The 24,558-nt window shown below is 40.6% G+C and overlaps 1 protein-coding gene across 1 annotated transcript in view; it reads right to left on the bottom strand.

The window, feature by feature from the left end:
- LOC116420942 (basic proline-rich protein-like) overlaps positions 1–24,558 on the bottom strand; it is a 31,420-nt gene that overhangs the window by 3,918 nt on the left and 2,944 nt on the right. The window contains exons 2-3 of the mRNA XM_031949188.1: positions 7,581–7,697; positions 5,960–6,156 (exon numbers count right to left, since the gene is read on the bottom strand). Coding sequence (XP_031805048.1) covers positions 5,960–6,156; positions 7,581–7,697 — 314 coding nt within the window. The remainder of the gene's footprint in view (positions 1–5,959; positions 6,157–7,580; positions 7,698–24,558) is intronic.

Here is a 24,558-nt window from a genome sequence, read left to right as displayed (position 1 = left end):
AATGGGGTTTGAATGACCTTTGAACTGAGAACATAAAATGTCAGAGCTGACAGGACAAAGACTAGAAAGCATCTTATTTTAATTCTCATAGAGGGAAAAACTGAGTCACCAGAGGGGAGCGATTTGTTAGCCTGATGTCTAGATGATTGGAACCCGTCTCCTGATGCTCTGTTGGTTCCGCGAGTTCCTGACTGGTTCTAGAACCGCTTTGTTCAGCTTCTTGTGGCCCTGCCCGGGCTTCCCCTTGGTTGTTGGCGGTTGGATCGTGAGCAGGACGAACCTGTGCCCTCTGTGCCCAAACAACGCCAGCCAGACTCCCAGTAGCAGACCATGGGACCTCCCAGCTTGAGGCTGGTTCCTATTCGTTAAGCTGGGCTGAGTCCAGCTGCTTTCTGTAATGATTAAGGAGCAAGACAAAAGAGCAGCAGGAGGATTAAGCTGAGATATTCCTGCCAGTGATAAGTTCTCTGATTTATTACAATGTCCTTGGAGGGGGATACGGAGCCTCTACATGGGAGATTAAAGTTCTTTTGCCCAAGCGCAGAATCTTAGCCCAGGAAAGACTTTAGAAACCGTCTTTTCTGATTTCTTGTTCTACGGGGCTTGCAAGGGGAAGTGACTTGGATCCTGGGAATTTTGAAGCCATGAAGGACCTTGGAAGGCAAAAAAGGTCAGAGCTGGGACACAGGGAAGGGCAGAGCTGGGAGGGGCCTAGAAATCAACTTTTTAAACAAGGAAGGACTTTAGAACACAGGATAGAGAATATCGGAACATTGTAGAACTCAGACCCATTGACGTTCAGCCACTGCTCACTAATGGTCTCCCCCCCCCCCCCGCCCCAGTCCTGACTCCTCTCTTCTTCTCTCTTCTCACTTGATGCTCTCATCTTCTTCCCTGACTTCAATGATGATCTCTCTGCTGATGATCTCCAGCCCTAATCTGGATCACTCCTCTCTAGTGACTCAGTTTTCTCTTCTATACAGCGAGAGAGTTAAAATAATCTCTGTCCTGCCAGCTCTGACATTTTGTGTTCTCAGTTCAAAGGCCATTCAAATGCCATTATTCTCTGTTCTCGGCCTACAATCCTGCTTGGCTCTGATGTTTCGTGTTCCAGATCCAAAGATCCTTTAAACTCCCATTTTAACTCAACGTCTAACCCTGTTAAAGGCTTCAAACTGGATTTCCCAAAGACATCTTCAACTCAACACACCTAAAATGCACTCCTTATTTTCTCCCCAACCCTCCTCTCTTGTAAACTTCCCTCTTCCGTTTGCGGGTCACCACCATGTTTCCAGGTGCCTCGGATGTGATTCTGGACTCCTCACTCACTCCCCACAGTACCTCACAACTTCCTTGAGAGTGGGACTGTTCCTCTTTGCTTTGGTGCCCTCTGGTTGAGCACACTGCCTGACACACAGTAAGTGCTCAATAAATGTCCACTGGCCTGACTTCACACACCCCACTTAGCCATCCCATTGCTATTTCTTCCGTCCCTGCCTCTGTAGCATCCCTCTTGTGGGACCTCCTTAGTTCAGTCCCTAGGGCATCCTTTGTCATCAGGAAGATGACTTTTATTTGGTTTCCCTCTGGGAAGTCTTTCTCCCTCTCTCCAATTCATAATCTAAAAATGATTTCCCTCATGGGCAGATGGGATCAGACCCTTAAACTGTAGAGAATCCCTCCTACTTCAGAGACCAAATGGGATCCGCTCTGTCTGGCCGGTGAAGCTCTTCACAATCTGGCCCTCCTTTCTCCTCCAGCTTCCTACCCATCCACCACTGCTGCCCTGATCTAGTCATAGGACATCCCGTTCCCTTGCTCCATCCCTTCTCTCCATGTCTCCCGTGGGTGAGATACTTTCCTTCCTCATCGCTACTTCAGAGAACCCTGCTTCAGCTCCAGCACCAGCTATGGCTGCTCATCCTTTGCACGTCACATGTTCTTTAGGGAACCTTTGCCCAAAGGACTAGAGTAGGTCTTCGCTCACCTCCCGGCCTAGCCCAGAGAGCCCAGAATTTTGTCACAGAGAGCAAGGGGCTGATAACGAGATGTCAAACAGCTGTAAAAATGTCCTCTCCCAGTGATCTCTTGACAAGTAAGAACCATTTTCTCCACTGAATTTGAAAGCGAGCTTGGCAATTGGCCAAGAAAAGGTTGGTCCCACCCTTTAGGGCCTTTCAAGGATGGCTGAACTTTCAAGAGTGAGTCAGTTGTTGTGAATCCGGGCCAGAGGCAGATTTGGGAAGGAGATGCCTGCATATATATAGGAAAAGTGAGTGGCTGCCCATCAGTGGGGGAATGGCTGAGTAAGCTATGGATATGAATATTATGGAATACTAATGCTCTATGAGAAATGATGAGCGAGCTGATTTCAGAAAGGCCTGGAAAGACTGACATGCAGTGATGCTGAGGGAAGTGAGAAGAAACAGGAGATTGTACACAGTAACCATAAGAGTGTGTGATCGGCTGTGATGGACGTGACTCTTTTCAACAAGGAGGTGATTCAAGGCAATTACAATAGACTTGGGATCCAGAAGGAGAACTAGGGAGACTGATCGTAGGTCAAAGCACCCTTTGTTTTTTTGATTTTTGTTTGCTTCTTTTTTGTGTTTTTTTTCTTTTGTCCTAATTTTTCTTTCCCAACATGGCTGATAGGGAAAAATGTTTAAAATGACTGTACATGTCTAACTTATGTCAGATTGTGCGCTGTCTGAAGGAGGGGGAAGGGACAGAGGGAAACAATTTGGAACTCCAAATCTTACCAAAAGGAAGGTTGAAAACTAGCTATATATATATATATATATATATATATATATATATATATATATATATATATATAATATTGAGAAAAGAGAGAAAGAGTGACAGAAAATGACAGAGAGAGAGAGAAAGAGGAATGAGTGAATGACAGAGAAAGAGAGTGAGAGAGAGAGGGGAGAGACAGAGAGAGAGAGAGAGAGCATGTCATATACCACAGAGACAGAGGCAGAGAGAGACATAGAGACAAAGGCAGGGAGACAGGCACACAGAGAGACAGGCAGACAGAGATAGATAGAGACAGAAACAGAGACATAGAGACAAAGAGTTGAATAAGGTGCAGACTGCAGAGGGTTTAGAAGGTTTAGAAGAGCATGAGAATGAAATGGAGCCACAGACTGTAGAAGGCGCTCTGACTGAGGGTTTAAGAACAAGAATATCGGTCCTGGATGGTCAGTTTTTTCCAGCAGGTGAGAGATTCCAAGACCCCACACTTAGGTGACTTAGGAGTTAAATTAATGCAGGCGGAGGAAGTCCCTGCTTTTGGGGGTGCTTTAGGACGATGTCTGGAGCCTGGCGGACACTTACCAAATGTTTGGTGACTGACCAACAGACTTTCTGGCTTAGGATAGACTTGAAGTCACCGCATCAGAGCAGGCTTGAAACTGCCTGGAGGTTAATGACCTTTCAGGCTGTAATGGAGCAGGGGGAACATTCTTCTCATTTTTCCCCTTTCTTAAATCCACCCTCACATGCCTTCAGAGCAGACAGAAATGACTTTAAAAAGGAGAAAAGAGACAGTAATGGAAAGTAGGGCGAGGCTTTGCTAGTTACGGATATTTTCTCAGTCGTTGTTTGGAATAATGTTCCATCCCTCCCCTCCACTTAGTGATGGGCATCCTTCCCTTTCAGATTTCTGACAGTGGGGCCTTCCTGCTCCCCAAATGGCACCTCCAGCACTGGTTGTCCCCAGAGTCTTAGTGTGGTTGGAAGCTTTGTGCCTTCACACTTCTGTGAGACCTTTGGGGTTCTGTCTACTTGATGGGTCTAGATGGTTTCCTTTAATGCCATTTCTCCTCTGGGAGATGTTTCAATCTAAATAACTCAATGCTCATGATGGAAAGGGTTTTTGGCCAAAATTTCAGCAGAATTTTTTTATTTTTCATCTCTTTTTTTCCTTCCAGTTTCATCTTTAAATACTTTTGAGATATTCAGACTTAATGGAGCCCATTGTCAGGTTTTCTGTAAACTCATTTTTTCCTTCAACTCCTTTTTTGCTCGTTTTCTTCCGTGATTCTTGTTTGTTGAGATTTTGTCTTTGATCATGTCTTGAGCCAACATTGCCCTCGGCGACCATATTTGAGCCTAGACATAACTTAAGCCAGAAAACCCTTCTTTGGGAACAGATAGGGAAGACAGAGAAATGTACTGGGGTTAAGTAGAAAGTCTTAGACTTGGGCTAAAAATATGTCAGATCCCCCAGGATAATATTGGGCAGGCACAGGCAGGTCCTAAATAGGAGGTGGAGGTGGGGGGCGAGCTGCAAACTTCCTGAGTCATCAGCGGGGCCTGGAAGCCAAAAAGGGACTGGCAATCGCAGCTTGGCTTTGGGAGGAGTCTTGGATATAATGAAGGAGGCGAGAAGCCCCTTGTTGTCTCATGTGCTCATAATGCAGCTGGAATATAGGCTGAAATGGGATATAATATGATGGGACATGCCGTGATACCTGCTCTATATTCTATCCTATATTTCATATTATATATTCTAACATGTTATATATATATTATATATATTTATATATATGTTGTATATTCTAATGTGTTATATATATTTATTTTAATATTTTATATATATTATATATATTCTAATATATATATTTATTCTAACATGTTATATATATTAAAATGTTATGTTTATTCTAACATTATATATATTTATTCTACATTATATATAATATATATATTCTAATGTTATATATATTTATTCTAACATGTTATATATATTAAAATGTTATGTATATTCTAACGTTATATATTTGTTCTACATTATATATTATATAAATTCTTACATGTTATATATAGTATATATGTTGTATATTCTAACATGTTATATATTTATTCCAATGTTACATATATTCATTCTAACATTATATATATTATATTATTTATTCTAATATGTTATATATATTTATTCTACATTATATATATTCTAACATGTTACATATATTCTAATGATACCCATTATATACATACATGACCCACTTCTTTCTGTCTCCTCCATACAAGTACAAGGGGAGATTTCATCAAAAGCTTTGCTAAAATCCAAAGCAGCTCTCTCTGGAGCTCTCCCGTCAGCTACCAGTACAGCGATCCTGTCCCAAGAGGAAATGGCGAGAATCCGGCACGACCCGTTCTTGAGAAATTCCGACGGATTCTTGGGAATCAATGCCTGTATTTTTAGATGTTAGCAAAGCCTCTCTTTAATGATCTGTTCCAGAATCTCTCTCTCCCCTTCTATTCCTTCTCTCCCTCTTTCTTTCTGTGTCTGTCTTTCCTCTTTTATCTCTTTCTCCCTCCTCTGTCTCCTTCCTTTTCTTCCTTTCTCTGTCTCTCTGTCTCTCTCAGTCTCTCCTTGTGTCTCTGTCTCTTTCTATCTTTGTCTCTCCGTTTCTCTCTATGTCTTTCTCACTGTGGTCTCTGTTTTTTTGTATTTCTCTCTGTCTCTTTCTCTCTCTGTCTCTGTCTCTTTCTGTTGTCTTTCTCTCTTCTTTCTCTGTTTCTGTCTCTTTCTGTCTCTATCTCTGTCTCTGTTTCTGTCTTTCTGTGTCTGTCTCTCTGTCCTCTCTGTCTCTGTCTCTCTCTCTTTCTGTCTCTGTCTCTCTATATCTCTGTCTGTGTCTCTTTGTCTCTCTATCTCTGTTTCTCTTCCTTTCTCAACCAAGCTGTTGAATACCCTTTGACAAGCTGTCTAAACTCTCGGATCCATCACTTCATCATATCCATTGTAAAGATCCCCCCCCCCCCCCCCGCCCCGCCAGCTGCCTCCGTTGCCCATCTCAGAGACGTTCACAGAGGCCATTTAGAATCTTCTGAAGTTAAATGAACATGAAATAAGATAAGTGAACCAGGGGAGGAGAATGAGATGAGAGACCACATGGCTCCTAGTGAGATGCCGGCAGGGAGGGGCTGCCCCCTTCGGAGCCTTTCCCGCTATCCTCCTGTCAGGCTGGTGATCCCGGAGCAGGTGGATGGGTGAGGGCGCGGTGTCCCCTGGTCTCCCTCTCAGAGCCAGGCTGGGTATCCGGGGGGCCCAGGGGGCTTCACTGTGTTTTCTCAAAGGTTGCTCGGTGTGAGCCAAAGCTGGTGTCTCCACCCGCACGGCCGCCCCCTTCCCAGAACCTTGTACCCAGAGAGAGAGAGCCCAGGTCAGGGTTAGAGCCTCTGACAAAGCCACAGTCCCGGGCTCCGATGGATGTCAGAGGCATCTGGTCTTCCTGGGCCTAAAAGTAACCTCTGAAACCTCCTCATTATCCGGGCATCTCAATTCTGCTTGAAGACTTTCAGAGACAGGGAGCTCACTACCTTCCAAACACAGCCCATTTTACTTCCTTAAAGGGACCTGAAATGTCGCTCTTTGCCATCCTCTGCTCCCCACAAGTGTCTCTTGGGGTCACTCCCTCTGTGGCGTGAGCTTTTCCTTTTTGGTCACTTGATCCTGTTTCCAAAGGATTCCTTTGGCTCCTCAGTGTTCTCTTAAAAGAACACACAGGAATCCTTACAAATGTACTTCCCTTCCCTGCCATCTTTTCCTTTTCCTTTTCCTTTTCCTTTTCCTTTTCCTTTTCCTTTTCCTTTTCCTTTTCCTTTTCCTTTCCTTTCCTTTCCTTTCCTTTCCTTTCCTTTCCTTTCCTTTCCTTTCCTTTCCTTTCCTTTCCTTTCCTTTCCTTTCCTTTCCTTTCCTTTCCTTTCCTTTCCTTTCCTTTCCTTTCCTTTTCTTTCCTTCCTTCCTTCCTTCCTTCCTTCCTTTCTTCCTTCCTTCCTTCCTTCCTTTCTTTCTTTTTTGCTGAGGCAACTGGGGTTAAGTGACTTGCCCAGGGTAAAGTGTCTGAGGCCAATTTTTGAACTCGGGGCCTCCTGACTTCAGGGCTGGTGCTCCAACCACTGCACCTCTTGGGTGCTCCTTTTCTCTTTTCCTGAGGCTCAGCTCCAATGCCTTCCCCTTTCCCCCTTCTTCACGCCTCCCACCTTGGTCAGAAGATAGGCAGTGTGGTGTAATGGATGGAGTCAGGAAAATCCGAGGTCAGTCAGATGTGACCTCGCTGGGTGATCTTGGATGAGAAACAACCTCCCTGTGCCTCAGTTTCCTCATCCTGACAATGCGGGAGCTGGACTACATGGCCTCTGAGGTCTCCTCCTGAGATCTGTGATCCCAAGAACATCCTTCCTCTGCTCCCTCATGGTCATCTGCTCTCCTCATTCTAGCTCTCTGCGTTCGTGCTTTAGCCTTAAACCTGGGAGCCCCTTGAGAGAAATGACTTCCCCCCATTTTTGTCTTGTCCACAAAATGTACCTGGGTCTCCCTCCCCCCCCCCCCGTAAGGAGGGAATTAATGTCTCAGATCTGTTCAGAAAAGAAGGAACTGATGCTGTGGGCCCAGGAGGGCCCAGGAGGGCCAGCACCTCTCCCGCTGCCCAGCAGTTCCTCTCCCCACCTTGCTACGCTGTGTCTAGGGTTTCATGGAAGAAAAGGTGCAGGAAAAGGATTAGTTGAAGTAAAATAAATCATGTCTCATACTTTGGGAAGATGGAAAGGAAGGGAAGCACCGGAGTGAAAGTCCACCTGCGTCCCCAGCACTCGGACCATAATTCTGCCCGGTGTTCCCCGAGGTGGCTCGGGAAGAGCATTTGCTGGTTTAGGGATAGATCCTGGGCCGATGGGCTCTGCAGAAAGGGAGTCAGTGAGTTATTCAGAGAACACAGGTGATGTTCAGATGTGGGATTTGAACCCAGGCCTTTGTGACTGTACAGTCAGTGTCCTGCCCTGCCCCCCTCCCCTAACTTGGGGTTAGGAGGAATGTGGATGTGTCACCTATGAGTGATATTAAACTGGGCAGGCCGAGGCCCGGAAAGAGCCCTGTCACCCAAGGACAGTCAACAGTGCGGGAGGAGGCACCAGGAGCTTATGGAAGGAGAGAGCCTCTGGGTCCCCGTGCTCATGGAGCTGGGCTTCCCGAGAAGGAATCTGCATTCATGGAGAAGGGCTGCCCTGGCAAATGCTCCTTCAAGCTGCCTCCTCACCTTCCTCCTCTTCCTTTTCTCCTCTTTCTCCTTTTCCTCTTCCTCCTCTTCCTCTTCTTCTTCCTCCTCCTTTTCCCTCTCCCTTCTTTTTCTTCTTCTTTTTCTCTTTCTCCTCCTCTCCCCTTCCTCTCTCCCCCTTTTTCTCCCTCTCTTTCCTTCCCTTCTTTCTCCCTCCCTCTGTTTCTCTCCTTCCATCTGTCTCTCCCCCTCCCTTCCTCCCTCCCTTCCCTTTTTTACATTTTATATCCCTATTGAGATCATTTGGGAAAAAAAGGGGCCTCTCCCCGGGGACTGAGGGGGATTCCTAAAAGGTGACCATTCCCTTGGGAAATGAAAATACTACTACCCCATACCCATGGGAAAATTCTGGCCTATCACTGGGGTTTCGGAAAACGGCTTTGTAAAAGGGTTTAGGATATGGAGAATTATTGGTTTTCCAGGCCTTTTCTTTTTTAAATAGAGCTTGATGGAGAGAAAATGATAACCCGACATTCGTTTTCCCATTGGAACAGAACAGAAAGATACTGGGGGCCCCATCCTTCCAAAGTCCAAGGGATGGGGGGGATTTCCTGGGGGGAAACAACCCCCGGCAAACACAACTTCCAAACAAACTTGACAAGGCACATAAACAGTGGGACATAAACAGTGGGACATAAACAGTGGGGAGAAGGGGCTTCCAAAGGCCCGATGGCAGAAATCAGAGACCGGCGGCAAAGAGGCAGCAGCCCTGGGGAAAGGTAGAGCCTTTGTTCCTTCCTTCTTTTATTTCTTCTTCTCAGTGAGTATCTTGACATCAGGGAAGTGATGCTATAACATGCAAGTGAATTGGATTTCAGTGAGGGAGGCTGGACAAGGGCACCTGCCTCACTTTCCCCTCCAGAACCACCTGGGTCCAGTAGCCAGAAATAGCTCAGGAAGACTGGAGATGACCCTGGCGGTAGTGGGAGATCTTGGCCTTTTTAAGTTAAGATTTTCCCCAGGTTACACTGAGACAACACCATTCGGTGATTAAGGTTAGGTAAGATTTGAAGCAAAGAATGGTGTTTTTTTGTTTTGTTTTGATGAGGCAATTGCGGTTAAGTGACTTGCCCAGGGTCACACAGCTAGGAAGTGTTAAGTGTCTGAGGCCAGATTTGAACTCAGATCTTCCTGACTTCAGGTCTGGTGCTCTACCCACTGTACCACCCAGAGAATGTTTTTTCTTTTTTACTTAAATATCAATTTGGGAGGGGAAGACCCTCACAGTTTCTGGTCAAAGCAGAAACCATTGCTATTTGCATTCACATCAAGTCCACTGGGCCCAAACAATGATCAACTGGGGGTTGGTCTGGGATGTATTGCTGACCACTCAATGACAATATGAGAGATTTGGATTTAAGGCTTGATACTTAAAAATAAATCTAGCCTGTAAAACCCAAGCTATCCAGGACCAGGAGATCATTATATACTTCAACAACAATACTATATGATGACCAGTTCTGATGGACCTGGCCATCCTCAGCGACGAATTCAACCAAATCATTTCCAATGGAGCAGTAATGAACTGAACCAACTATGCCCAGAGAAAGAACTTTGGGAGATAACTAAAAACCATTACATTGAATTCCCAATCCCTATATTTATGCCCACCTGCATTTTTGATTTCCTTCACAAGCTAATTGTACAATATTTCAGAATCTGATTCTTTTTATACAGCAAAATAACGTTTTGGTCATGTATACTTATTGTGTATCTAATTTATATTTTAATGTATTTAACATCTACTGGTCATCCTGCCATCTAGGGGAGGGGGTGGGGGGGTAAGAGGTGAAAAATTGGAACAAGAGGTTTGGCAATTGTTAACGCTTTAAAGTTACCCATGCATATAACCTGTAACTAAAAGGCTAAAAAACCCAAGCTATCTGAGGAGGGGAGTAACTTTAGGACCTACCAGATGGAAGACTAGAGTCAGAGTCAAGATGGCAGAATCATGTCAAGGACTCACCTGAGCGCTCCTAAATCCCTCCAAATCCCTTTAAATAATGATCCTCAACAAATTCGAGAGTGGTAAAACCCACAAAAAGATGGAGGGAAACAATTTTCCAGCTGAAGACGACTTACAAGGTCAGCAGGGAAGGTCTGTTGCACCAGAGTGAAAGAGGCATGCAGTCCAGAGCAGGCTAAGTCAGAGCAGACAGGGCCCCAGCAGACCAGAAGCTGGCCTCTGGAGAGCTGAATCAGCAGTGCAGGGGAAGTTTCCCGGCCTCTCAGCCCACCGACAGTAAGGGGATCCGTCAATATGTCAGAAGAGGATATACAAAGGCTCTCTGCTGGCACTAGGGGCAGGACTCTGTTGCTTGCCTATACATGGATTTGGGTCTTAGTCCCGAGTTTTAGTACCACAGTGATACAGAGCACTAGCACTGCAGAACTTATGGTCTTGGGGAAGCAGGGACCCAGGTTACAGTTCCAGGGGTGAAAAGAGTCCTTGTGGTCACTCAGAAACCAGTGCCCAGTATAGGAGAATAATAAACACATTCATCCCTAGATCACACCAATGTGGAGGAGTTAAAACTTAAAGGTCCCAGGATTACCTCCAAAATTCACTACACAAAAACCTGAGGCTTGAGACACTTGAAGCCCCTGCCACTGGGAAAGCAGAGGCCCACTTTAGCATAGATTTATAAAAGTCAAGAAATAGGTGGGGAAAAGCAAACAACAAAAAATAATAAAAATCTGACTGTAGTAATTCACTATGGTAAGATCAAAACACATACTCAGAAGAAGACAATAAAGTCAAAATTCCTGCATTCAAAGCCTCTAAGTGAAACATGAATTTGTATTAGGCCATGAAAGAGCTCAGAAATGATTTCCAAAATAAAGCAAGAAAGGTAGGAAAAGTTAGTAAGAGAAATAAGTGTCAGAAGAAAATCATGAAAAAAAGAATCAACAGCTTGGTAAAGAAGGCACAAAAAATACTGAAGACAATAACATTTGAAAAATAGATGAAGCCAAATTCTGAAAGAGGCACAAAAATTCACTTAAAAAGTAAAATTAAACAGTAAAAAGCTCACTGAAGAAAATAATTCCTTAAAATTTAGAATTAGGCAAGAAGCTAGTGACTTTATGAGACATCAAGAAATAATTGAGCAAAATGAAAAGGATGAAAAATAGAAGAAAATGTGAACAATCTTATTGGAAAAAACATCTGACCTGGAAAATCGACCCAGGAGAGATAATTTAAGAATTATGTGAAGCCATGATTTTAAAAAAAGAGTTTAGACATCATCTTTCTAGAAATTATCAAGGAAAATTGTCCTGATATTCTATAATCAGAGGAGAAAAATAAAAACTGATCATCTTAAAGCAGTGGTGGTACATGGAACCTACACAAAAATTGACCATGTATTAGAACATAAAAACCTCAAAACTAAATGTAGAAAGGCCAAAATGGTAAATACATCATTTTCAGATCATGATGCAATAAAAATTACATGTAATAAATAGACCAAAAATTACTTGGAAATTAAATAATCTAATCCTGAAGAACAAATGGGTGAAACAACAAACTATAGAAACGATTGATAATTTCATCCAAGAGAATGATAATAATGAGACAACATACCAAAATTTATTTGGATGCAGCAAAAGCATTTTTAGGGGAAATTTTAAATCTCTAGAAGCTTACTTGAATAAAACAGAGAAAGAAATCAATGAATTGGGCATGCAGCTAAAAAGCTAGAAAAAGAACAAATTAATAACCCCGATTAAATACCAAATTTGAAATTCCGAAAATAAAATGATTAATAAAATTGAACTAATAAGCAAAACAAGGAGTTGGTTTTATGAAAAACAAAGATAAACCTTTAGTTAATTTCATGTAAAAAAAGAAAGAAGAAAATCAAATTGCCAATATCAAAAATGAAAAGGGTGAAATTACTATCAATGAAAAGTCCTGAAGAACAAATGGGTGAAACAACAAACTATAGAAACGATTGATAATTTCATCCAAGAGAATGATAATAATGAGACAACATACCAAAATTTATTGGATGCAGCAAAAGCATTTTTAGGGGAAATTTTAAATCTCTAGAAGCTTACTTGAATAAAACAGAGAAAGAAATCAACGAATTGGGCATGCAGCTAAAAAGCTAGAAAAAGAACAAATTAATAACCCCGATTAAATACCAAATTTGAAATTCCGAAAATAAAATGATTAATAAAATTGAACTAATAAGCAAAACAAGGAGTTGGTTTTATGAAAAACAAAGATAAACCTTTAGTTAATTTCATGTAAAAAAAGAAAGAAGAAAATCAAATTGCCAATATCAAAAATGAAAAGGGTGAAGTTACTACCAATGAAAAGGAAATTGAAGCAATAATTAGGAGCTATTTTGCCCAACTGTATGCCAATAAATCTGATACTCTAAGTGATATGGATGAATATTTACAAAAATATAGATTGCCCAAATTTATAGAAAAGGAAATAAATTATTTAAATAATTCCATTTTAGAAAAAGAAATTGAATAAGCTTTTAATGAATTTCTTAAGTCAAAATGGATTTGTGCTGATAGATTTGCAAATGAATTCTGCCAAACATTTAAAGAACAATTAATTATAAAACTATATAAACTATTTGAAAAAATATGGGAAGAAGGAGTCCTATCAGATTCCTTTTATGATACAGATATGGTTGCTGGTAACTAAACCAGGTAGAGTCATATCAGAGAAAGAACACTGTAGATCGATTTCCCTATTGAATATTGATGCAAAAATATTAAATAAAATATTAGCAAAGAGATTACAGCAATTTATCATCAGGATAGTACACTATGACCAAATATAAATTCTACTTGCAGGAATGCAGAACTGCTTCAATATTAGGAAAACTTTTAGCACAATCGACTATATCAATAACCAAACTAACAGAAATCATATGATCATCTCAATAGATGTAGAAAAAGCATCTGACAAAATACAACTTCCATTCCTATTAAAAACACGAGAGAACATAGGAATAAATGGAGTTTTCCTTAAAATGATAAGTAACATCTAAAAACACCAACAAGTCTCATATGTAATGGAAATCAACTAGAAACATTCCCAATAAGATCAGGGGTGAAATCACGTTGTCCACTATCATCATTACTGTTCAATATTGTATTAGAAATGTTAGCAAAAGTAGAAGAAATTAGGGTAGGTAATGAAACAAAATGATGACTCTTTGCAGATGATATGATGGCATACATAAAGAATCCTAGAAAATCAATAAAAAACTACTAGAAACAATTAACTTTAACAAACTTGCAGGATATTAAATAAATTCCCATAAATCATTGGCATTTCTATGTTATTAACAAAGTCCAGCAACAAAAGATAGAAAGAAAAATTTCATTTAAAGTCACTATAGAAAACAAAATATTTGGAAGATTACTTGCAAACAATGAACACAATTACAAAATACTTTCTTCACAAATGAAGTTAGATCTAAACAACTGGAAGAATAACAAGTGCTCATGAGCAAGCTGAGCTAATATAATAAAAATGATAATTCTACTTACTTTACTTATTCAATGCCATGCTGATCAAACTGCCAAGAAATTACTTTACAGAGCTAGAAAAAATAATAACAAAATTCATCTGAAAGGACAAAAGGTCAAGAATTTCAGGAGAATTAATAGGAAAAAATGCAGATGAAGGTAGCCTCGCTGTAACAGACCTACAACTGTATTATAAAGCAGTAGTCATAAAAACCATTTGTTATTGGCTAAGAAATAGAGTAGTCGATCAGTGGAACACATTAGGTTCACAAGACACAACTGTCAAGGACTACTGTAATATAATATTTGATAAATCCAAAGGCCTCATCTTCGAGGAAAAGAAGTCACTTTCACAAAAATTTCTGGGAAAATTGGAAAACAGTGTGACAGAAACTAGTCATTGACCAATAACTAACACCCTATATACCACGATAAGGTTGAAATGGTTTCATGAGTTAAAAAAAGTGGTACTATGAGCAAATTAGGAGAATGAGAGACAGTCTACCTCTCATCTGTAGAGAAGGAAGAAATTTATGGCCAAAGTAGAATTAGAGAACATTATGAAATGCAAAATAGAAAATTTAGCTTATATTAAAATTAGAAGTTTTTGTACAAACAAAACCAATACAGCCAAGATTAGAAGGGAAGCAGAAAACTTGGGGGGTGGATTTTACATCCAAAGGTTCTGACACAAGCCTCATTTTTAAAGTATGTAGAGAATCGCCTCAAATTTATAAGAATACAAGTCATTCTCCAACTGATAAATTGACAAAGGTTATGAATAGATAATTTTCAGATGAGGAAATTAAGGCCATTTCTAGTTATATGAAAAAAATGTTTTATATTATTATTGATTTGAGAAATGCAAATTAAGACCACTCTGAGGTACCACTACACACTTCTCAGATTGGCTAAGATGACAGGAAAAGATAATGCTGAATGTTGGAGGGGATGTGGGAAAACTGGGACCCTAATACATTATTGGTGAAGATGTAAACTAATCCAACTTTTCTGAAGAACAAATTGGAAATATGCCTAAAGGGTTATCAAATGTTCATTCCCTTTGATCCAGCAGTATCTTTATTGGGCCTATATCACAAAGGGATCATAAAAAAGGGAAAAGGACTCACATGTGCAAAAATGTTCATAGTTTTTGAAGTGGCAAGGAACTGGAAACTGAGTGGATGCCCATCAATTGGGTAATGACTAAATAAATGATGGTATATGAATGTTATGGAATATTATTTTTCTATAAAAAATGATCAGCAGGATGATTTCAGAGAGGCCTGGAGAGACTTACATGAACTGATGCTGAATGAAATGAGTAGAACCAAGAGAACATTGTACACGGCAACAAGAAGAAGATTGTGTAATGACCAACTGTCACGGACCTGGCTCTTTTCAACTGGTGACCCAGACCACTTCCAATAGACTTGTAATGGAGACAGCCAGCTGCATCCAGAGAAAGTTCTGTGGGGACTGAATGTGGATCATAACATAATATTTTCACCCTTTTTGATGTTGTTTGCTTGCTTTTTTTTTCTTTCTCATTTTTTTCCTTTTTGATCTGATTTTTCTTGTGCAATATGATAAATGTGGAAATATGTTTAGAAGAATTGCACATGTTTAACCTATATGAATTCTTTGCCATCTAGGGGACAGGGGTAAATGGAAAGGAGGGAGACATAAGTTTTTGCAAGGGTGAAGGTTGAAAACTATCTTTGCATTATTTTGAAAAAATGCTATTATCAAAAATAATAAAACATAAATAAAAAAGAAATGATGAGCAGGATGCTTTCAGAAAAAGATCAAAAGATTTACAGGAATAAGTGAAAGGAACAGAACCAGGAGAACATTATACCCAGTAACAACAATATTATATAATGATCTACTGGGAATAACTTAGCTATTCTCAGCAATATAATGATCCAAGACTATCCACAGTAGAATTTATGATGAAACGTGCTGTCTATCTCCAGAATAAGAACTGGTAGAACATGAATTTCATAGTTACTTTCTTTATTTTTCTTATTTTTTCTGTTTTCCTTCATAGAATGACTTACATCGAAATGTATACACATATGTAAGTATATGTGTATGACAAATGTCTAATTGCTTGCCTTTTCAGTGTGAGGGGGAAGGAGAAAGGGAGAGAATTTGAAACTTGAAATTTGAAAAAAATAATGTTAAAATTGGGAAATGAAATATTAAATTAAAAAAGACAGAAGATGAGAGGTTGGAGAACTATAAGAATATGGAATTAATGATGTCAGTGGTGGAAGGGATCTTAGATTGAACCCAGAACATTAAGTGTCCGAGCTTTGTGGATAGATGGAACCTCAGCACTAATTAGACAGTGTCAAGTTGGGAGGAACCTTAGAACCTAAAACAGGGATTTTGGAGCATGGATCTCATGTTTTCAGAGATGGAAGATATATTGAAGAGAATTCAGAGTGAGGAGGGAGCTAAGTCAGGGTTATGAACCTGGATCTGTAGATCAAACATCCAGGGTTGGATTTCAGAAAGTCTGCGATCTCAAAGAATAAAATAATGCATCTTTCTTTATAACAATAAAATTGGCTTTCTTCATAATATCACATGAGCTCTGGGAAGGCAATGTCATGCTTTAGCCTCTTTTTAATGTCTCTAGGGTTTAAGAGTTTAACACAGTGCTGATGTTAGTAGGAGCTTCACAAAGTTTAATGGACTGACTGTGTTTTAGTATATGAATTGGAATGCTTTCTCCTGAGAAGAGATCCCTAGGCTGCTCCATTTCCTAGAGACATATTTTGAAGAACCTGATCGTCCCAGTGGAGAAAAGACTTCCTTGGAGTTTCCCAGTTACAAATCTCTTCCTTGCCCAAGGACTGATACATTGATGTCCCATGCCAGAGACTAGATAGCTTTGCCATCATCACTGGAAATGAAACCGGAGACAGAAAGGAGCTGCTCAGGGCAAGACTATCTCTTATGATAATAAAGATTGGGGGAATTAATGGCTTCATGGCTTCAGAGGCAACAAGATTCATCATTTTAGGAAATGTTGGGCACTTTTCTATGCCCTGCTAATGGCGGGCATCATCATCACCATTATCATCATCATCATCATCATCATCATCATCACCATCATCATCATCATCATCATCTCATTTACATGGAACTCTGAGGTTTGCCAAGTGCTTTACAAATATCTAATTTAATTCTCACTACAACTCAGGTTAAAATTTCTTAAGAATCTTAAAAACATAGCTCTTATTAAATTCATTTTACAGATGGGATAGACAGAGATTTAAGTAGCTTGCCTAGGGTCACAGTCAGTTGGTGCTTAAGGAAAGGTACTTCTGACCCAAAGTACAACATTGTCACAAATACCATCATGACTGGCATTTTTAATTGTACCTTAGTATTGAAGCTTAATATTTCTAATCGTACCTTGCTGTGTATTTTAAATTCTTTTTTTTTTTTGCTAAGGCAAGTGGCTTTCTTAGGGTCACACAGCTAGGAAGTATTAAGCATCTGAGGCCAGATTTGAACTCAGGTCCTCCCAACTTCAGGGCTGGTGCTCTATCCACTGCACCACCTAGATGCCCCTGTATTTTAAATTCTTAAGAAATTTTTAAAAACTCAACTTATTTTAATATTTAACACCTATGCCTTGCCAACTTCTGAAATAACTTGAGGCAACTTTCCAATGAAAACATAAACCAAGGCAAGATTTTTTAAGGATGCTAATGATTAATAATAATAATAGTTCATCATCATCATCATCATCATCATCATCATCATCATCATCACCACTCCAACTCCCCTTTCTGTAGCCCAAAGTTCTTTGACATTTCTAGTATAAGGAGAATGAACACTATTTTTGGAGATAGAAAAATGGATGTTCAGAAATGACTATCAATGACAATGCTGTATCACAGAGCACTTAAAAGGTGTGTCTGTTTGCCTGGCAGATACCCCACCTCATCAATGGATTGAACGAACAACATGCATTTGTAAAACACCAACCGCACCAGATGTACAAAAATCAGTTGCAATAACTGGGCATGTTTAGCTTGGAGAGAATCTTGTCAGGGTCGGGGAGCACAGCAGGAGAGTGGGCAGAATCAATGGTATTTTCCACAGATTCTAAAGTAGCGTAAGGGTGAATACTCTAAGGTGTTATGGAAAATGTATTTTAACTATCTTTTAGTTGGGGGTTTGGGGAAACCTTACTTTTAAGGTTTATTATGTCCTGTCATCTGCCAAATTGAAATTAAATTGATTAAACAGAACTGGGCTACTGGTCAAAGATTCCTATACTAAGGGGAACACAGGATAGGAGCTCCAGCTAATTTGGTAAAAAGTACCCAACTCCTTGAGTGTTCTTGAAGCCCTGAGCATTCTCATTACACAGGGATTCCATGGGATTTCTTGTCTGGGTACACACCCATAGAAGGCTGTATTCATAAAGGGACCATAAAGAGCAACATTCTCCTAGTTGTACTTATGATACAAAGTGGGTGTCCATATAATCCACAATGGAACAGTCCGACAGCATGGTGTAAAGGAGGGGGTGAGGGAGGGTGGGGGGGTGAAGGAAGAGGGGGTTCAACTGCCATGTAACCTCATGACAACTTGCTTCGCAACCCTTAAAACTATGTATGCTTATTATTGTTGTTATTCTTATTCTGATCGATATCTATTATTCTGATGTAAGTTGATTAAGCTTATAAACACCAGCATCGATAATAATATCAGAATGCTATCTTAAATGCATAAAATAAAATTCATAGGATTATCAAAAAGCTATAGCTTAATGAACATGAAGATGAATTTTTTTCCTCTCCAAGTTCCCAACCAGAGTATCTAGCAGACATCTTTCCATATGAATGTGTTCCTTACGTTAAGGACCCCCTACTTGGAGAATACCATACTAGACTTGAAGTCAAGAAGACTTGAATTCAAATGCTGTCTCATTCACTTTCTATTTATTTGACTCCAGGCCAAAAAGTTTAACACCCCGCCCCTTGCTTCAAAACAAGGAGGTTTGGAATTGTTGGTCTTTAAGGTTCCTCCTTCCTCTCCAACTATGATACCAAGAAGTACAATAGAATATTATTATACTATAAGAAGTGATGGATATGAAGGATTTAGAGAAACAGGGACATTCATTTGAGTTGAATGAATCAGATAGAACCAAGGGAAGGATATTCAAATCAGAGTAAGTCAATCAACCAGTCAACATTTATTAAGCACCTATTCTGTGCCAGACATTGCACCAAGCACTGGCAACTGTAGGAAGATAAATGGAAATAAGGGTATAAGATAGGCAGACTCTGGGCAATTGTGTTGAGTATTCCTGGTTCTGGAAACCAGATAATGAAAGTGTTCTCTTCTTGATAGAGAGAAGGAGGACTGTGGGTGTAAAATGTTAGCCATACTATCAGTTGTTTTTTTCTTTATTGCATGAAAAGTTCTTACGGGAGGAGTGGGAGTCTCTTGTAAATGACTGTGATTTTTAAAAACCAAAGGCTTTGATAAGATACATCATTTCTCAAGGATATGGAAAAGAATGTTACAAAATGGTAGGCTATAGTGCAGGGGGTATAACTATCAATGAGCCCATCTAAAACTCAAGTGTATGAACAGAAAAATGATAAACTTTCCAAAAAATCCCAAATAATAGCTTTTTAAAGGAAATAAATATTTTTCATAAAGTAATTACTTTTTAGTGCATAATTTTATCTTTCCCTCCTTCAAAGTGAACTCATTTTAGGAGTATACCCTCTATTCTGGAATGACCTAAACCATCATCATGATGTTTTTAGCTCCATTGGGGTCAAGTTTTAATCAGAAGCTGCACTGAGGACTGGAGAATCTTCCTGGAGGGAGACTGCCAGGTTGGTGCCTATTAAAACTCTTTCTCTGAAGATAAAGAAATCGCCCTTCGTGTAGTGAGACATCATGGACCTGGAATCATCCTGGCTTCTTCCCTGTGGGAGATGGATCATTTCAAAAGGGATGACAAAAGAACTGGAAAATGGGGATGACCTCCTTGAGGTTATCGTGGAGTGAAGATCAATTATCCACTTGTATTTGTGATTTCAAGTAAATCAATTAGAAATATTTGATTGTAACTATGAAGGAGATGGGGCAGACAGCATTCAGTCATGGGAGCTCAGAACCATTAGGCAAATGGAGTCTTTGTTACCTAATTAACCATTTCATTGTAATGAAATCCATCACTGACAAATGAAGCTCAAGAAGGATAGTATTCAGCTTGGAAGTTTCTTATTTAATTCTTGTTCAGGTGTGAATCCCGAAGATGCTCATGAGTACTGAATCTAGGTCGGTTAGGACACAGAATCCCTCCTCCCTCCTCAAAGCTACAGAGTTCGACTTGAAATCGGGAGGACCTAAGTGTATTTCCTGCTTTATACACATACTATGTGACTAATAATTTTCTATAATAATAATTTACTAACCCTCTTTCAAACTCAGTTTCCTCATCTGCAAAATGGGGATAATAATAGCATCTATTTTAAAGAGTTGGTATGAGAGTCAATTGAGATAATATGTTTTTGTAAACTTTAAAATGCTATATAAGTATTCACCATTATTATTAAAGTTTTCTCTATGAACTCCACAATAGAAATGGGCAAGAGCGTTGTGTTGGAAAACACGTGGAGCTGGGTACAAAGCATTACGGGGAAAAGATTCCCACTGAAGTTCATGTGATAGACAAGTAACTGCTGCCAAGTAATATCATGACAGAGACTCCAGAGCTGCTTTAACTGCAGGCTTTATTTGATTAAGCACAGGTTCAGAACTTACACAATTCCTCTGGACCAGGATGAGGGATTTAGACAAAAAAAGGGGAAAGAGATATTACAGAAACAGAGAAACATATATATGTATGTATATATATATATATATGTATATATACATATATATATACACACACATATATTCCTATATGTGTGTGAACATATTTACATATAGCAATCCTTATGGATTCACAAAGATCACATGGGCCTAGTCAAACAGAGTCGTGATCTCATGCTTCCTCCAATGTCATTAGGCTAATCAATGATCCAGTAAATAAATTAAGCTACAGATTTAAACATTTAAACATGAATCTACAACAATCTACACTATAATGTTACAGGGCTACGTACATGAAAAAAAAATTAAGAATGAGTTAATTGAAAAAGGGAGATTTACATGTTCTGAAGGTAATCAAAGAGCTGGAAGCAAGCGTTTCCTTCCACAAATAAAGGAAGTTAAATCTGGGAAGCTCAAACTCCCTTTTGGCTTCTTATATTAGGAATATGAAAGATCTTCCCTTAATACTATCATTCCATGAGTCAAATTTTAGCCAGATGAAGTTAATATTAACAGGAAACAGGCTTCAGACAGCCAAATATCCAGGAGAAATGGCCTTGAGCCCCAAATAATAAAAGTTAATAAAAGGAAATAAAACATTCCATAACAAAAGAGATCTTGTTTTCACTCTTGGCTGGGTCCCTGATTCTTCTGTGGGATGTAAAAAGCCCCTCCTTCTATTTCCCTTTCTGATGATTCATATGTAAAATGAGAGTGTTAGATTAGATGATCCCCAAGATTTCTTCCAGCTCAAACTCCCCACAGTTAACCAGTTAAATATTCATAAAGCACCTAGTATGTGTCAAGAATTTTGCTGAGTGCTAGGAATAGACATGTTAAAAAACAAAAACTAAAAAAAAATCCTTGAAAAAGTTGAATTCTTTTTCCCAAGGATGATGATGTATAAGAAGTTAATTTGAAGAAACTGAAAGGAGAAAAGTTGAACTGATATACTGGCTTTCTTCAAGTATTCGAAGAACTGTCACATGAAAGTGGGGTTGGTAGTTAGATGGGCCAGTGGATGGAGTACTGGTCTTAGAATCAGGAAAACTCATCTTTGTGGGTTCAAATCTGGCCTCAGACACCCACTAGCTGAGTAACCTTAAGCAGGTCACTTAACCTTATTTTTTTTCCAGTTTTTTTTATTTGTAAAATGTAACCACTACAAACACCACCATTTCTATCATTTTTAACAAGCATAACATAGTTATCTGTCCTCACTATCTACATCCTAATGGAAGGTGAGCTTCTTGACAGGATGAACTGGTCCCTTTTTTGTATTTGTACCAGGCCAGGCAGATACTTGGGGATGAGTAAATGTCTGCAGGATGTATGAACGATCCTCAACCATTTTATCATTTCTCAGGTTCTCAACTTCCTGGAATCTGAAATGAGGATTAGAAAGCCCTGCATGAATGCTACCCAGGGGAGTTCTTGGAGCCTCAGTGGATTTGTAAAGCTTCCCACCAGATGTAAACACCAGCTACTCTTACTTGTTTTGTTGCTCAAATTCATTTTGTGTTAACTTTGTATCAGATTATGTTGAGGGTTTGAGATCCTTGACTATGATACACAAAGCCCCATTCCTCCACCTCAATTAGAGGCAGAGACAGACCTACACTAATGCATATGCTATTGTCTGTGTGACTTTGTGGGCAGACGACAATGTCAACTCTTGGCACGCAGTAGGCACTTAATAAAAGTCTGTTGACTCGGTACTCCAATTGTCGATCAGTTCCCCATCACGATTCCCTTTGTTCAGTGGTGTGGTGGGAAATGTTTAATCGCCAGCTCATAAAAAAGCAAATGACACCATTTTAAATTTAATCTGGATCGTTGACATTTCTCCACCAGCAGACAGGTGGCAAAACAATCCATCAAGGCTTTATTTGTAGCTTCAGTCTGAGCTGGTTCATTCCAGCTGGCTCCAGCAGAATTCTCCGTATAGAATGAAATAATCCCAAGTCCAAACCCACGGCCCCAAAGGGTTGTTATAAAGCTCAAAGGGAAATGAAAAAGTCTGTGAACTGAAGGAAGATGGAGGACTCCTTCTGGCCAGTAGCTGTAACATGCCTGGGCAGACAGAGCAAGATGTGGGACCGTGTATTCTGTAGAGCCAGGAGGGAAGTGACCCCAGCAGGGCGGGAGACCCTCAGTTCTTAGTCAGGCTCAGACTACGGAGGAATTTGGTGGGGGTGAGGGGTAGGGGAGAATTCTCCCTGTTTTTAGGCCAGGGGAGATCTTTGCCTCCAAAAACTCAAATTTCACTTGAAGAGCCTCTATCTCCCTGGAGAAAAGGCTCAGTGTCTGAATGCATCCATCCAGAAGTGTTCCCATTCCTTCTCTCATCTCAGCTGCTGAATCAAGTCCGATTTTAGGGGGACGGCTCCACGCAACAAAACCGGACTCCCTCCTCTTGGATTTCCCCGATCTCAAGCTGAGTCCGTCAGAACACAAGTGCTTTGTGAACAGGGTTTGCTTGATTTATTGTACTTGTGTACTCAGCACCCAGCTCAGTTCTTCATTTAGAGAAGGTTCCGAGAGAATGGGAGGAATTGATGACCATGAGCAGAGTGCTCACCCTCATGGGCTTAGGGAAGGCACAAGCTATTCACCATGTTGTAAAGAAATGGGCTTTTGGCCGGCTGCTGAGTCACAACTGGCAGGACATTTGGAAGGCATTTCCCAGTATTTCCACTTGCCTTTCTGATTGGTTTTGAGTGGGCAGGCAAGAGATGCCATGAGCCTCCGGGCGGGAGAAGAGCCTTGGGCCCTGCCCTTTCTATCTGGGTCACTGCCACGACGCTGGAGAGTGTGTGACTTGGCTCTGGCTTCTTTCTGACTCATGCCTAGTTTTTGCTGTTCTCAGGTGGAGGAGAATCAAATCTGACTTTGGCTTTGGGGGTTCACGAGGGGACCATCAGCTGTCTGCAAGCTGGAGGCCATGCTGGACTGGGGGGACTGGCAAATGTGGAGAGAACCAAGGCCCCAAGTAACCAGATTGACGCTGTCTAGAAGGAAGACCAAAGGTGACCAAGAGGGAGCAAAAGGAACAGATGTAGAAGTGACCATGTAGAAACTGAGCTAAGTCAGAGCCGACTGTCTACAAGGTACAGGAGGGGGTGTAACCCCAGGCCCCAGGAAGGAAATGGATGTACTTGTCTTAGTAAATATCTCTTTGTAAAAATGAATTGATGTTCATTGACTAAATGAAAGGAAGACTCTCTGTCATTGATATTGGGGACCAAAATGGGGCTGGAGCTATTAAATAGTGCAGAGAAAACTCATCCCACCTCCTTGGGAGCACCTCGGAGGGAGCGACACAACCTCCCTTAGGAACCCCATTCATCTGAACTGGGAGAAGGAGTTTCAGAATTTAGAAAAGCCTCTTGATTGATTATGTGGACGATTTGCTTGAGAGATAGTGCTTTAACCAGACTTAGAGTCCCCTGGCAAAGGATCCAGATATATCCTTAAAAAGTCTGGTCCAACCAAATCTGGCCATGAATCACCCCATGAGATCCTTGTCCAGGAACCAACCTCCTTTTGAAGACCTCCAGTGTTGGAGAGCTCACCACCTTTCAAGGGAACCTATTTCACACTGAGGCAGCTCTGATGCTCGGGAAGTTTTTCTTGATTAGTTGTTGGTGTTGTGTCCAACTCTATGATGCTATGTAGAGTTTTCTTGGCAAAGGAGCTGGAGTGGTTGCTGTTCCCTCTCCAGTTCATTTTTACATAGAAGAAAACTGAGACACAATTAAGTGACTTGCTTAGGGTGACACAGCTAGTAAGTGTCTGGGGCTGGATTTTAACTCAGGTCCTCCTGACTCATGGCTTGTTGCTCTATCTATTTATTAACTCACCCCATTTCTTTCAGTCAACCTTCCTGCTTTCTAAGGAGGCACATCGCAAGTGCCCTCCCCTGGATATTCTTTGCCTTCTCAGAAATATCCTTAAAATTAACTAGGTTCTGACCAAGGCAGAGCTCGGCAGCATCAGAACCGTGTCATTCGCGGGAGAGACTTGCTTTTTGTCCTCCCTATAACTTGGGAGTAGATTTGGTTTTCTGGCTGCCGCATCGCACAGCTGATCCTATGGGGCTTGGGGTCCAGCC

The sequence above is a fragment of the Sarcophilus harrisii genome, chromosome 2 (genome assembly GCF_902635505.1).
Source record: "Sarcophilus harrisii chromosome 2, mSarHar1.11, whole genome shotgun sequence".
Classification (NCBI taxonomy): Eukaryota; Metazoa; Chordata; class Mammalia; order Dasyuromorphia; family Dasyuridae; genus Sarcophilus; species Sarcophilus harrisii.
The sequence above is the reverse complement of the archived record's forward strand: the minus strand, read 5'-3'. Positions and strand labels throughout refer to the sequence as shown.